This window comes from Mastomys coucha, unplaced genomic scaffold (assembly GCF_008632895.1).
Source record: "Mastomys coucha isolate ucsf_1 unplaced genomic scaffold, UCSF_Mcou_1 pScaffold16, whole genome shotgun sequence".
Taxonomy (NCBI): Eukaryota; Metazoa; Chordata; class Mammalia; order Rodentia; family Muridae; genus Mastomys; species Mastomys coucha.
In genome coordinates, this window is record NW_022196898.1 from 99,752,928 (window position 1) to 99,768,390 (window position 15,463).

A 15,463-nucleotide genomic window follows, 5' to 3' on the forward strand; every position below is an offset into this window, starting at 1 on the left:
TCCCCCCCCCCCCGCCCCATGTGCACATATAAATAGGGTGATTATTACTTTGTCAGTGCATGACTTGAGTTTGTGAGCAGCTTTGGAAAGAGTTTTGACACTGAGAACCTGGAAGAAAATCTGCGCAGCAGACATAGTAATTGTGGAGTAATTGCATAGGCCCATGAGGTCTCAGCTGTGGTTTGAGACCACCGAAGTCCTTGTGCACCAGGGAGGGACATCATCTGCTCTGTAGCCCTGGCTGCTGTGTGGATAGTGGGTGGTAGGAACTTGTGTAATTTGGAAAACCTGAAGATGTGTAATAATCTAAATAAGAAACAAATAGTGCCTTGCACTATCTTGGAGTAGATGAATTGGAAAAAGACTTTTTTTTCCCAATAGATGGTTGCTCTGATATGGTTAGAGTACTGGCTAAGGGAGGAGGAGATTGAAGGGTGATAACAGAATCTTACAATGAAGGAACTATCTGAAGGTCTCTTAATTGCTGAGTCTTATTGTCTGATTTGTCTCTTGTCTTTTTCGAATACATACATAATGTTAGTGATAAGAATGTAGACACTTGCTGGACTGTGGTGGCTCACGCCTTTAATCTCAGCACTTGGGAGGCAGAGGCAGGTGGATTTCTGAGTTCGAGGCCAGCCTGGACTGCAGAGTGAGCTCTAGGACAGCCAGGGCTACACAGAGAAACCCTGTCTCTAAAAACAAAACAAAAAAACCCCCAAAAACAAAAAAAGACCCCAAAAAACAAAATATCACGATAGCAGTGAGTTTGAGCATTTGATAAGAATTCAGTTGATGCAAGGTGGCTGAAGGCCGCGTGAATGTGGCCATCACTGGTATATTTGTGGGAATTTAAGATAACCCAAGAAAGCGTGTATTTAGAAGAGAAGTCGGAGAATCAGAGTCCTGGAACCTCTGAACAGAAAGAATTGTAAGGAAGGAAACAGGTTTCGTGAGAAGGACAGAAGCAATGTACATTGATTGAGATTTATTTAGGAATTCTGTACTTTATGTAAGCAGGAAGAGGCTGAGGCAGAGTGACCATGAGCTGAGGCCAGCCTCAGCTGCACAGCTGTCCCTCCCCCCTCCTGCCCTTTCTTTCTCTCTTCACCCAGACTTAGTCCTTCTCTGCCTTTTTCCATACTTCCTTCTTTCCTTGTTTACTTCAGCTAGGTCTTTCTGTGTAGCCCAGGCTAGCCTTTTACTCAGGATGTTCCTCCTGGCCCTGTCTGCTAAGTGCTGAAATTATAGGTCTGTGCTGCCTTGCACAATTGCAAGACTCTTCATTGAAGAAAAAAAAAAGTAGGAAGAGAATGGCCAGGTTCCAGCCTCTCACCCAGCACTCAGTCAGAATGGCCAGGTTCCAGCCTCTTACCCAGCACTCAGAGTCAGTGGACCCTGATTTGGTGGGTCCAAAATAATTGTTAGACTCATTAGTGATAGAAAGGAGTGACTGTCAACTGTAAAGGGCAGAGACCTAATGGGGAGGTTGACATGTGCTGTCAATCATTGTGCAACTGGAAAGTTATGAGAATTCAGCCTTGATTTCACTCTGACATTGCTCTCTTTTTAAATTAGCCCACCTTTGACCCATTTCTTTCTTGATTGTGGAGGACTGGCTAGAACAGATAAGAAACCAGCAATTTGTAAAAGTTATCTCAAACTAATGACAGAATTGTGGCACAAGAGCAGGTATGTACTTAATGTAATTATGTTTAAAAATCAGTATTATAAGTATGGAAAGCAAGTAGAACGGTTTGGAGGGTTGAAGAACTGTGGAGAGGAGATTTGGGTTAGGTCATTGAACTGCAGTGCGGATGCAGGAGTTGAGGCCATTGTCAGTGTCGGCTGGCTGCATGGAAGCTGCGGGTGGGCGCCTCTTCCTGAGACACTGCCTGGGCCTGTGGCTTAGCATATAGGTAATTATTTGCATATTAGGTTAGTTTTGCTTTGCAGCTGTTGATGAAGTTGCATTTTTGAAAAATGTTGCGCAGCGTGAGAGTAATAAAATTCTTTAAAAAATTAAAACTACAAAAATATCTGTTTAAACCTTTTTTTTCCAGGCCAGGATCTGTTGTACCTGCTAATCTGTTCCAAGGAATTAAAACTGTCAATCCAACGTTCCGAGGTTATTCTCAGCAGGTTAGTTCTTCCTATAAAAATCCTTAAAAATTTTAAAAAAGTTATTTATTTTATTTGTATAAGTGTGTTTGCCTGTGTTTATGTATGTGCGTCATGTGTGCCTGGTACCTGTTGAGGTCAGAAGAAGGCATCAGATTTCTTGGAACTGGAGTTACCAACGACTGTGAGCCACCCCATGTAGATAAGCTCTCTGACTGCTAAGCTGTTTATTCAGTCTCCACTGTAACCATCTTTAATAAGTAGAAAAGGTTATTACACTCCTTTTTTAAATATTTATTATTTATTTATTTAAGTACACTGTAGCTGTCTTCAGATGCACCAGAAGTCAGATCTCATTACAGGTGGTTGTGAGCCACCATGTGGTTGCGAGCCACCATGTGGTTGCTAGGATTTGAACTCATGACCTTCGGAAGAGCAATCGGTGCTCTTACTCGCTGAGCCATCTCATCAGCCCATGTTATTACACTTCTTATTTCCCAATTTTCCTTTTTGATCATTGCTGCTTTGTGTCTTTGGTGTTGGATTTTTGAGACAGGGTCTCTTGTAGCCCTGTCTGGTCTTGGCCTCTCGGTGTGACTGAAGACAGCCTCAAGTCTCTGATCCTTCTTCCCCTGCCTCTCGCGTGCTGGGGCTACAGTGGTGTCCCCACCACACCTGGGGCTACAGAGGTGTCCCCACCACACCTGGCTGATTGATTTTGCGTTTCTGTGGGTGCAGTGAGTGAACACAGCGTTTGTTGGATGTCAGGCAAGGGTTCTCCCACTGCACTGAGCAAGGGCTCTCCCACTGCACTGAATCTTCCACTGCACTGAGTCTCCCACTGCACTGAGTCTCCCACTGCACTGAGTCTCCCACTGCACTGAGTCTCCCACTGCACTGAGTCTCCCACTGCACTGAGCCTTCTGTGTGCTTTCTCACTGTCATGGCAGCTTCAGTTAGTTTAGTTCTTTGGTACCTTGAGAATTTATAGCTGGTCCTCACAGCATTTCTCTTTTTTCAGACCATTACGTATTTCTTATTAACTATGTAAGGTTCTGGATCTCCAGACATTATAATTTAGAGCTATAGGTTGGAGCTCAGGAATTTGTAATTTTAAAGTTTTTTATTAAACATTATTTGTGTGTATGAGGAGGGACATGCCATACTACATGTGTAAAGGTCAGAGAATAACTTTGAAATGGGCCGTTTCTCCACAGCAGGCGCAAGGGATTGAACTAGGTGGTCACACTTGCATGGTAGTCACTTTCACTGAGCCATCTTTGCAGCTCAGGGGTTTATATTATCACGTAAGTTCTTGTGGGTCTAGCGACAATTTTTCTTTGAGATACAGTCTATGGATGTATACAGCTTCCATAATAACTTACTTTAAGGCATATTTCCAAAATATGATTATCACATGAGGAAAATCCATATTTTCTGTTCCATCTAGTTTCATTAGGAAGCATGGTTTTTGTTTGCTGTAGCTGGGCTGTAGCTGGGCTGTAGCTGGGCTGTAGCTGGGCTGTGTACCTATATATATATAGTGTGGCACTGTACACAGAGCATCCACGCCTCTCGGTTCCTGCAGGCACTGCTTGACACTGGTAATGTGCTGTTGTTGATGTGCTAGGATGCCCAGGAGTTCCTTCGCTGTTTAATGGATCTGCTTCATGAAGAGTTGAAGGAGCAGGTCATGGAAATAGAGGAAGAGCCTCAAACACTAACTTCTGAGGAGGCAGTGGAAGAAGAGAAGAGCCAGTCAGACGTGGATTTTCAGTCGTGTGAGTCTTGTAGCAGCAGTGAGAAAGCAGAAAATGAGAGTGGCTCCAAAGGCTTTCCTGAAGACAGCAATGAGACCACAATGCTCATTCAGGATGAGGACGACCTAGAGATGGCCAAAGACTGGCAGAAAGAGAAGATATGCAATAAGATCAACAAAGCAAATGCTGATGTAGAACTGGATAAAGACAGAGACACAGTGTGTGAAACAGTTGACCTAAACAGCCAGGAGACTGTCAAAGTGCAAATACACGGCAGAGCCTCAGGTGACAATTAATAATTGGACTGTGCAATGCTGTGCTAGCGTGTTGTGTGCAAACAGTGGGCACTTAACCGTCACTTTTGGAACAACTCATCTATTAATTTATCATTTATATGTTTATTTGTTTACTTACTTACTAGGCAGGATCTCAGTGTATACCCCCTACTCATCATAGTAGTCTAGAAAATTAGTCTCTTTGAAATTTTTTGTTTTATTTCAAGCAATAAGATCCTAAGAAAAACACAACCCATGATTTTCTTTTTTGTTTTTTTAAGATTTATTTTATTTATTTTATGTGTATGAGTACACTGTAGCTGTACAGATGGCCATAAGCTATCATGTGTGTGGCTGCTGGGAATTGAACTCAGGACCTCTGCCGGCCCCACTTGCTCTGCCCTGCTCGCTCCACCCCGCTTACTCCGGTGTAATTCACTGTAGCTGTCTTCAGACACACCAGAAGAGGGCATCAGATCTCATTACGGGTGGTTGTGAGCCACCATGTGGTTGCTGGAATCCGAACTCAGGACCTTTGGAAGAGCAGTCAGTGCTCTTACCCCCTGAGCCATCTCACCAGCCCCACAACCCATGATTTTCTATCATGCATGTTATTACATTCCAATGGTTTGCATTGTAGACATACTAATGTGTACATGAACTTTGTTAAGGAACATTATATTGGACAGTATTCCTTTTGAGAAGGAAAAGTACCCAAATGAAAGACATGAGTTGGATTGTTCTACATACCATATTTATCTCTGTAGGAGTTAATGTACCTTGATGTGCTATTGACTACTCTAAATTCTGTAAAATTAGCCGATGAGAAAGTCATCTAATTTTCTGTGACTCGGTGGCCAGGACTGACAGGAAGTTCATCCCTGGAACTGTTGAAAAGAACACTCTCAGCTGAGGTGTGAGTGCGCGACAGTTCGGCCTTGAACAGTATTTCCTCAGCTTAGGAAGGCTCGGGGCTTACTGATGGCTGTGGTCTGCCAGGGACACAAACCCAGGAGCGTTAGTTAGGCTCGAGACAGACGCAGCCAGTGAGGGCCTGAATATCAGTTCTAATAACTAGATTTCCTTGTCAAAAGCCGAGGGAAGAATGATTCAGGGACAAACTGGTCCTTATAGTAACTAGATAATGAAGTAAAATAGGTCTGAGAGTTTTGTGTTTTAAATCTTGGGTGAAAAGCTATGACTAAAACCATGTAGTGAACAAAACCTAAAATCCTTATTGTCCCTCACTAGGAAGTATTAGCCAGCCCCTGAAGCTTCAGCTTGGAAAGTTACTGAAGGCTCTCAGCACTAGGGCTTCTGTCTTCTTTAGTCATGCCTGAGAGTCTTTTCCTGTTTGTTTAATTAAATTTGTATTTATTATTTGTGTATGAGTGTTTTGGCTTCATGTATGTATGTGCATTGCATTTGTGTCTGGAATCTTTATGTTAATTAACATCATCGAGTATGTGGAATATAACTTTACTTAGTAGTTTCATTTATAATTTTAATTGAAGGTAATAATAAAAATTTAAATATTCCAGAATATATCACTGATGTCCATTTGAATGACCTATCTACATCACAGACCCTTCCATCAAATGAAAGTGTTAATCCACGTTTATCAGCAAGCCCTCCTAAGTCAGGCAACCTGTGGCCAGGACTGACACCTCCACACAAGAAAGGTAAGAGCTCCCGTGACTCAGCACCTCAACTCCTTGTGTCTAACCAGTTCTAACCTGTTGGAGCCTGCCGGTGTTGATGCTGAGAACATGGTAGAGAACGCGTGTTCTCATGCACTTGACAGAACTATGCAACCATCATTAGGATTTTTTTGTCTGTGGTTCTGCACTTTAAAGTTTAGGTTTCTTATAGTTCAAAATAGTATTTTTGTGTATGAGTATCTCGCCTGCATGTATGCATGTATGTGCATCACATGTGTTCCTGGGGCACACATAGGTTAAAAGAGGACATGAGATCACCTGGAACTGAAACATGGTTATGAGCCATTATGTGGCTACTGGGAACAAAACCTGTAAGAGCAGCAAGTATGCCTAACTGCTGAGTCTTCCCAGCCCTCTGAGTTCACTGTCACTACCCCAGGGCCTGCCACAGGCACTCTGTTTGTTCCTAATGTGCCCTTACGGCCTGCTATTCCTGCTGGTTTCCCTTCCCCCAGAGCGCCCTGTAAATGATGCCACACAGCACACACGCTGAGAAGCAGCCTTCTTTCATGTAGCAATATTGGAGTGAAGAACTGGTTGCATTGGGGCTGGAGAAATAGCTCAGCAGGTAAGAGCACTGACTGCTCTTCCAAAGCTTGTGAGTTCAAATCCCAGAAACCACATGGTGGCTTACAACCACCCCCTAATGAAATCTGACGCCCTCTTTCGGTGCTGTCTGAAGACAGCTACAGTGTACCTATTTATAATAATAAATAAATCTTTAAAAAAAAAAGGATTGGCTGCATTGCTGTATGCCTGATTACTTTGTTTGTTTTCCTTACCAAGTTGTATTTCATTTGTGTCACCAAACCACTGTTTATTTCACTCATCAAGGGATTTTTTTTAATTGTTTTCAGTTTTTGGCAGTTATAAATAATACTGCTACAAACATTTATGTACAGTTTTTTTGTATGATGTTACATTTTTCTTTATCAGAGATAAAGTCTTAGAATTGTATTTCCTGAGTTTTAAGATAATTTATTTTTAATTTCATGTGCATTGTTGCTTTGCCTAAGTAAATGTATGTCTGTATGAGGGAGGGTGTTGGAACTGGAATTCCCTGGAACTGAGTTACGGACAGTTGTGAGCTGCCGTGTGGATGCTGGGAATTGAACCTAGGTCCTCTGGAAGAGCAGCCAGTGCTCTTAACCCATTGAGCCATCTCTTCAGCCCTTATTTCTTAGGTTTTATGTTCATTTCATGCTCAACGCTGTACAAAGCTGCCTATCTTTCAGAATGTCTGTTATCATTCTGCATTGCTACCAGCTTTGTATCAAAATGCTAGCATTATAAAATATAAAATTATAAAATTTAGAGAGGACCCCATGTGGTAATACATACCTTTAATCCCAGTACTCACAGGTTCATCTGTGTAGAGTTTAGTCCAAGGACAATATGGTCTAAATAGGGGATTAAGGGCCAGTCAGAATTACATAGTGAGGACCTGTCTCAAACAGACAGTGAACAAGGAGACAGCTGGAGGCCTAAAGGCCTTCTTACAATGGATAGCAGTGCTTGCTGTATACAGACATGAAACATGGGCAGAGAGGTGGGTCGGGATAGCAGTGCTTGCTGTATACAGACATGAAACATGGGCAGAGAGGTGGGTCAGGGGATAGCAGCGCTTGCTGTATACAGGCATGAAACATGGGCAGAGAGGTGGGTCAGGGGATAGCAGCGCTTGCTGTATAAGCTGGACAGCCTGAGTTTGATCCCTAGAATCCACAACAAAAAGTAAAAGGAAAGAATTAACTTTACCAAGTTGTCTTCTGACCTCCATACTTCATATATATTCACTCTCATATACAAAACAAAGACACCATCTGTAAAAGAACCAGTGACTCTTGGCAAAGGGTTTTATTAAGATTTAAGAAAAGAGTACGATTGTATTTGTAGGTGGACAAACCAGGAGTGTATACAACACACCTCACTAACAGCAAGTGCAGTTAGAATGTTGGGCTGGGCCTCCTGCTCTGTCCTTACGGCTTTACCCTGCCTCTCCCAGCTGCATCTTCCTTTGACTTGTGGGCCATAAATATCCCAGTGATGGGGTATTTGCACATGGAACAAATGACTAGAGTATTGTGCTATTACTATTATTATTAATTAATTTCAGATTGTTTTTATATTCCCCTATGTACATTTTATGTGACTAGAAGTTGTAAGTAATTTAAAGCCAGCTGAAGCATTATTTGATTTTTGTTTGGCTTCTCTGTTTAAAGTAACAATTTTCCCCCCTTGGTTTTGGTCTTTTGAGAAGGGTTTCTCTGTATATGTTTCCTGGATGACCTTGAACTCAGAACTCCACCTACGTCCGCCTCGAAAGTGCTAGGATTCAAGGCATGCACCACTACCCAGCACTAATTTTTTTCCTTGAGATTTCTTTTGACTTTTATTCATGTATAAGTGTGTTTCTATGTATATATGCTGCATCTGCTTGGGTGTCCATGGAAGCCAGGGGAAGATGTAGGATCCCTTGATGCTAGAGTTGCAGACAGCTGTCAGACGCCTTATGTAGGTGTCAGGAACCAAAACCTGGTTCTCTGGAGGAACAGCAAGTGAGCCATTGCTCTAGCCCTAAAGAAATAAGCTTGAGTGAATTTTGAATTCCTTTATAGTACAGTAATTATTTTTCTTCCTCCATTATGTGGGTCTTAGGAGTCAAACACAAGTCTGAGGTTGGACAAGAAGTGCTTCTACCTGCTGAACAAACTGTAGGCTGAGTATATTATGGCTCAGTGGGTAAGACTGTGTACAGAGTTCAGTGCTGGCATTTATATCAGGTAGCTTTAAATTCTAGCTCCAGGGAATCCAATACCCTCTTCTGGTTTCCATGGGAACACAGATGTATATGCAACAGACACATACATATACATTGTAATAGTACAGCTAAAAAGGAAATGTTCTAGGGAAAGCCAAGCATGGTACTGTTCTTCTAACCTAGTATCATAATAAGATGGAAGGAAGAGGATCAGGAATTCAGAGTCAGTCTCAGAATCATCCTAAACTTGAGGCCAGCCTGAACTATATGAGATCCTGCCTCAAAAAACAAAATCCCAAAACAATTAAAAAATGTTTTACAGAAAAATATTCAAGGAAGTAACTTGATTCTTTTTAATGTTCTGTCTTTTAATCCTAGCTCAGTCTGCATCTCCAAAGAGGAAAAAGCAACATAAGAAATACAGAAGTGTCATTTCTGACATATTTGATGGAACAATCATTAGTTCAGTACAGTGTCTGACGTGTGATAGGGTGAGTATGGGGAACCACAACACAGGACGTTTCTGTCAAATGTTATTTTTAAAAACCTGAAGATAGGAAGAATTAAATAGCTTATTGCTATTGTGGACCACGCACGCATTTCTTGTGTGCCAGTTGTACATCGAGTTTAGATGTAAAGTAAAAGTGCCACCCACATCCTTTGTGGAGGCCTATGGGCTCTTTGTCTGTTTTGGTTACGTGTAAAGGTGAGAAGTTGCTTGGCAACAAGAAATTGTTAACAGTGCTTATTCTCCCAAAGCTGATGAAATTAGGTACGCCCAGAAACTCTTGCATTCACAAGCAAAAGGCAGTGGGTGTATTCTTGTATTTGTCTTTGCAGGTAGCTTGTAAATGATATAGGTGCTCCAATAATAGTGACAAATTCATAAACAAGGTCTTGTCTCAAAACATAAATTATCATGAGGATTTGACTAACACCCAATCCTTCAGGATTTCTTAATTTTTTTTGAGAACTAATGTCTCAAAAGAGAGAAATCAACTTTCAATTATTGTATTATAATGTCAAATGTAAGGCATTCAGTAGGGTCATTTTCACATAGATGATGTATTATCCTGAATGTTTTACCTGTAGTGTGTATATAGTGCTGCAGTTAAGGACAGACTGCATGTGACTGTCATGAAAGACTCTGTTAGTGAGGGTGTTATAATCATCTTAGTGTGGTATTTACTCCATGGTTGCTGAAGCAGCATATCTCCCACAGGGCATCCCTGCTATTAAGTGCTGGTTGGTGTCAGATTTGGTTTTCTCCTCACCCCCTCTTTTTTTTTTAAGAAAAATTTATTTATTTTATGTGTATGAGTACACTGTCGCAGTCTTCAGACACACCAGAAGAGGGCATCAGATCCCATTACAGATGGTTGTGAGCCACCATGTGGTTGCTGGGACTTGAACTCAGGACCTCTGGAAGAGCAAGCAGCCACTGCTCTTAACCTCTGAGCATCTCTCCAGCCCTCCTCACGCCCTCTTAGACAGTCTGCAGTTTCATGTGCTTTGGAGGCTAAAGGGAGAGAACCCCTTGGAACAGCGTAGATGATAAAGCATAGAGTAAGGCCATTCCCTGCCAACACCCCGCAATCTCCCATCACCAGGTGCCTGGGTTGGTTGTGCTCCTTACCACTGTGATGCCTCTGAGCCGTAGGAATACTAATGGTTTGTGTGAAGATTATATTTGAAATGGTACCTGGTGCAAAGAAACCAGGCTTGTTTCTATTTGTAGTGTTCTAAAAGCTGTTTGTTGTTTATATTTGTGTATTATAATAGTTGGCTTTCATCTTTGGAAGAAGTCTAATCTTGTAAATAACTCCACTGGATTCTTTCCATCCTGTTAAAACCAAACACTTGCAGGTATCTGTAACCCTCGAGACCTTTCAGGATCTGTCCTTGCCGATTCCTGGCAAGGAGGACCTGGCTAAGCTGCACTCCTCCAGTCACCCAACCATAGTCAAAGCGGGGTCGTGTGGTGAGGCCTACGCGCCACAGGGGTGGCTAGCGTTCTTCATGGAGTACGTGAAGAGGTGCGTGTTGATCTTCTTTGCTTGGATTGATTGTTGCTGCTGCTGCTGCTTCTGCTGTACTAGCAGAATACTTCCTTTTTCTTCTGTCAATGATATTTCAGGTTTGTTGTCTCATGTGTCCCTAGCTGGTTTTGGGGTCCAGTAGTTACCTTGCAAGATTGTCTTGCTGCCTTCTTCGCCAGAGATGAACTTAAAGGTAAGACATGATCCTATTTACGACTAGCTTTTGTAGGTGAACTTCGTGTTTCATCTGTGGATGGTTAGATAGTACTTTTTACATGTGCACGGTGGAGGCATCTTCAGTGGCAGTTGAAATATGATTAGAAAAGTCATGTCCTGAGGGAATTTGTATAGATTTCTATAATACAAAATGGCACAACTTGAAGTTCTGTGATTCCGAGAAGGTAGAAGTCAATGAAGATCATGACTGTGAGATGTATTGAATTGTCTTTACATCTGCACATCATTAAAGGCCCTGTGCAGCTGTCTTGGCTACTTTGAGGGTTCTTTTTGATTCTACCCTTTTCTTCCCTTCAAATCCGTAACACTAGAGAAGAGAGAAAAAAAGAGTAGAGAGGAAAGAGATATCTGGATAAGGTCAGGGGCTACGAAAGGGGCGATGTTCTCTTTAGACTGCTTCTGCTGATTGGATGTGCTGAGCTCCTTGGGACAAGTGTGATCTTTGGCATCAGGACATCTAAGTCATTTTTCTTGTTTCTTCTTTGTGCATGACCAACAGTAATGAACAACCAAACAACAGCCTACCAACGAACCTCCCACCTCTGGGGCATAGCATTTATATACCCTCTGAAAAGACTCCAGAATGCCAAACATTATATGCCTGCAGAAACATCTGCAGCTGGCAAAATGGCCCCCTCCAGAGCAGGAGGAAAATGATAGTCAGCTGCTGTGGACAGCTGGAAACAGCCCCATGTCTCACATCTGGGATCAAAATGAAAACATATTTTCATAATACCTACTTTTTAAAAAAGAAATCACAATTCCAAAATTGACACTACAGTTCTACACTTTTCTTATGTGCCCAGCACCATGCTTGGGCATATGACAGGATATAGTAAATTCTGTTCAGGGAATAAATGAAGTGACTATTTTTTTGAGTTAGTTCATCAGACTGAAAAGGAGATGGGAGGGTGGTGACTGTAGGGGAGTAAATGTCACGAGCTGGTCACTGCCCTGTGCTGTGAAGTTGGCCCATCTGGGAACTGCAGAATAGTTTGCTTGTAATTAGCTGAATGACTAGGTCTGTTCTGTTTGCAGGTGACAACATGTACAGTTGTGAGAAATGCAAAAAGTGAGTAACTCTGACATTGCTTTCACTTTCATATTTATTTGAACTGAGCACATGGAGTTAGTTATACTTGATGCTTTGGAAAATTCAGATTGGTTATTTTGTAGACCATGTTTAAATTAAACGTTTAATAACTTGATGTAATATATTAATAAATGTGAGGATTTTAAGGAATGAAGTATGTGAGTTTGCATTAACTCTACAAGAAACAAAGTGACTCTTTGTCCGATTGCTATGGTAACAGTAGCAGCCAGGAAGTGAAAGGTGCAGATGTGTGGACCATTCAAAGCAGCTGCCCCCTGTTCACAGTGTCTGCTGTTATGGGTGCGGAACAGAAGAGTTAAGCCTTGTTTTCTTTATATCTACTTCCAGGTCTCTTTTCTTGTAATAATTTTGACTTTTAAAAACCTCTTTTGGGAGTGGTGGAGCACTCCTTTTAATCCCAGCACAGAAACCTGCCAACTTGATCTAGATATTGGATTCTAGGCCAACTAGACGTCAGCAACTACAGCAAACAAACAATAAAATGCTTCTTGGTGATACCCGAGAAATGGAGTAGAGATTTGGTAAAGCAAGTATTTTTGATGTAGAGGGAATTGAAATTTTTTTTTGAATACCTGTAATAAAAGATTTAATTTTTATTTGAAGTGTATGAGTATTCCTGCATGTGTATATGTACAGCATGCATGTACCCAGTGCCCATGGAGGTTAGGAGAGGGCATTACATCCTTTGAAACTGGAATTCTTGATGGTTCTGAGCCATCTCTGTGTAGATGCTGGGAACTGAACCCAGGTCCTCTGTCTGCAAGAGCAGTAAGCATTCTTAGTGGCTGCACATTCTCTCCAGTCATAAAGCTGAGTCTCAATTCAGACTTAAGCTATGGCCAGTAACAACAGAAAAACCTTAAACTTCAGTTGTTGATCCTTCTTATGCTAGAACAGAGTAGAACAATGGCGTATGATAGAACAGAGTAGAACAATGGCGAGGCGATAAATGTAAAATTAAATACATATATACACACACACATACACACATATACACACAGACACACATATATATAAACAGACACACACACACATACACACAGACACATACATACACACACACATACACACAGACACACACATACACACGCATACACACACACACATACATACACATATATACACACACACACACACGCATACATACATATACACACACATACACACACACAAAAACACACACACCTGTCTCTTACTCACGTGGAAAGATTTGTTTTCTCAGTCTGTCTGTAAGTCCTGGCTGACAGCTGAAAAGAGATTGAGTCTGAATAGAAGCCTTACTGTGCAGCCAGACATTCCAGGCAGAAGAAAACAGAGATGACAGGAAACAACCTGTGTTCACCCCAGATGCCAAGTGCAGATCTGTCAAATGTACATTAATACTGATTATTTGATGATTTATTTTTTAAAATTTTTTATGCGCATTGGTGTTTTGCCTGCACGTGTGTCTGTGTGAGGGTGTCAGTTCCCCTGGAACCGGAGTTACAGACAGTTGTGAGCTGCCGTGTGGGTGCTGGGAACTGAACCAGCATCCTCTGGAAGAGCAGTCAGTACTCTTAACCTCTGAGCCATCTCTTCAGTCCCAATATTTATTATTTGAAATAATCACTCTTTGGCCCCCCAAATTTTCGCAACAGTAAGAGTAAAGGTTTTCAGGCTGGGCACGATGCTTATATATTATGTCATGGCCCAGGTGTGGTGGCTCACGTCTCTAATCGTGGCTCTTTGGAACAGGAGGCAAGGAGATCTCTGCGAGTTGGAGGGCAAGCCTGGTCTACATAGTGAGTTCCAGGAAGGCCAGGGCTATGTAGAGCGACCCTGTCTCAAAAACCAAAACAAAGTTATAAACAAACAAACAAGCAAATAAATAAAATAATGTGTTTTTTTTTGTTTTTTGGTTTTTGGTTTTTCGAGACAGGGTTTCTTTGTGTAGCCCTGCCTGGCCTCGAACTCAGAAATCCGCCTGCCTCTGCCTCCCATGTGCTGGGATTAAAGGCGTGAAACACCACTGCCCACTAATTCTAATTTTTTTAAAGCAGGATCTCATGTGTCTCAGGCTAGTCTTGAGATTGTTATGTAGCTGAGGGTGTCCTTGAATTTCATATTTTCCTGCTTCTACCTGCGTACTGAGTATAGGTGTGTGCTGTCAAGCTTGATCTGTGCAGTGCTAGGATGGAACCTAAGGCTTTGTGACTGCAAGGCGGGTGCTTTACCATAGAGCTAGTCAGTTCTTTTTTTAAAGATTTTATTTTTATTTATTTTATGTGTATGCATACACTGTAGCTGTACAGATGGCCATGTGTGTGGCTGCTGTTGATCTCAGGACCTCTGCCGGCCCCACTCGCTCCGGCCAGCTCACTTGGGTCCCACTGGCTTCAGTCCCGCTTGCTCTGGTGTAATTTACTGCAGCTGTCTTCAGACGCACCAGAAGATGTCCGATCTCATTACGGGTGGTTATGAGCCACCATGTGGTTGCTGGGATCCGAACTCAGGACCTTCGGGAGAGCAGTTAGTGCTCTTACCCGCTGAGCCATCTCGCCAGCCCTAGTCAGTTCTTTTTTAATCAAAGTATTATGTAGTGACTTAACTTTTTATTAGTGATATGTTGGTATAAGTTATTTTTTTTATACTAAGGGCTATTTTATTGTTATGTTATTTAGTGTGTACATATATAACATAACTCAGGAATAGTGTTATTCTGATACTTACTTTCTTGACATTTTCTGAAAGATTTTTGTGTGATCCATTTAAATATAATAAGTGTTTTGTCAATTTTTTAAGCTTTTCTTTTTTATCCTTAGGTTGAGGAATGGAGTAAAGTTTTGTAAAGTACAGAAGTTTCCTGAGGTATGACTTCATTGTCACCTGCTCGTTTATAAACTGTGTAAACTCAGAATGGCTGAAGCATGGAGTTAGCATGCATATCTTTATGATTCATTGTAGGAGGTTGGGTTGAATATATAACACCATCTAACAGTGTGCTGCTGGACATGCCAACAGACAATGCAGGAAGGACCCTGCAAGTCTGAAGTTTACAGCTAGACAAGCAGTGGCATTGAGCTTTGGGAGAGCTCTGCTCACTCTGCCACATGGCAGATGTCTGGAATCAGGTTAGAATTCAGGGGGATACTAATTCATAAACTCTAATTGAGAATATAAAATGAGCCAGGCATGGTGGCTATGCAAATCTTTGTGCATTCCAGGCCAGCCAGGTCTACATAGTGAGGCCTTGTCTCTTAAAAATGGGAGGGAAAAGCCCCCAAACCCCCAAATTGAAATAGCTATTTTAAAAGTTATTTAAATTAAACATTTAAATTAATATAATTTTATATGATAATGCCACATTTTCTTGTTTTTACAATAAAACTTTAGTGTACTTTGTTTTAACCACTTATTAATTTGGATATTGAATTGTACTTTTTTTTTTTTTTTTTT

The 15,463-nt window shown here is 41.6% G+C and overlaps 1 protein-coding gene across 2 annotated transcripts in view; it reads left to right on the top strand.

Annotated features, from left to right (window-relative positions):
* Usp33 (ubiquitin specific peptidase 33) overlaps nucleotides 1-15,463 on the top strand; it is a 45,857-nt gene that overhangs the window by 18,279 nt on the left and 12,115 nt on the right. The window contains exons 9-17 of one of the 2 annotated variants that reach the window (XM_031375893.1): nucleotides 1,579-1,692; nucleotides 2,064-2,142; nucleotides 3,752-4,166; nucleotides 5,698-5,838; nucleotides 9,017-9,129; nucleotides 10,505-10,674; nucleotides 10,776-10,870; nucleotides 11,953-11,986; nucleotides 14,830-14,875. In XM_031375893.1, the coding sequence (XP_031231753.1) occupies nucleotides 1,579-1,692; nucleotides 2,064-2,142; nucleotides 3,752-4,166; nucleotides 5,698-5,838; nucleotides 9,017-9,129; nucleotides 10,505-10,674; nucleotides 10,776-10,870; nucleotides 11,953-11,986; nucleotides 14,830-14,875 (1,207 nt within the window). The remainder of the gene's footprint in view (nucleotides 1-1,578; nucleotides 1,693-2,063; nucleotides 2,143-3,751; nucleotides 4,167-5,697; nucleotides 5,839-9,016; nucleotides 9,130-10,504; nucleotides 10,675-10,775; nucleotides 10,871-11,952; nucleotides 11,987-14,829; nucleotides 14,876-15,463) is intronic. The other variant, XM_031375894.1, reaches the window with a different exon arrangement.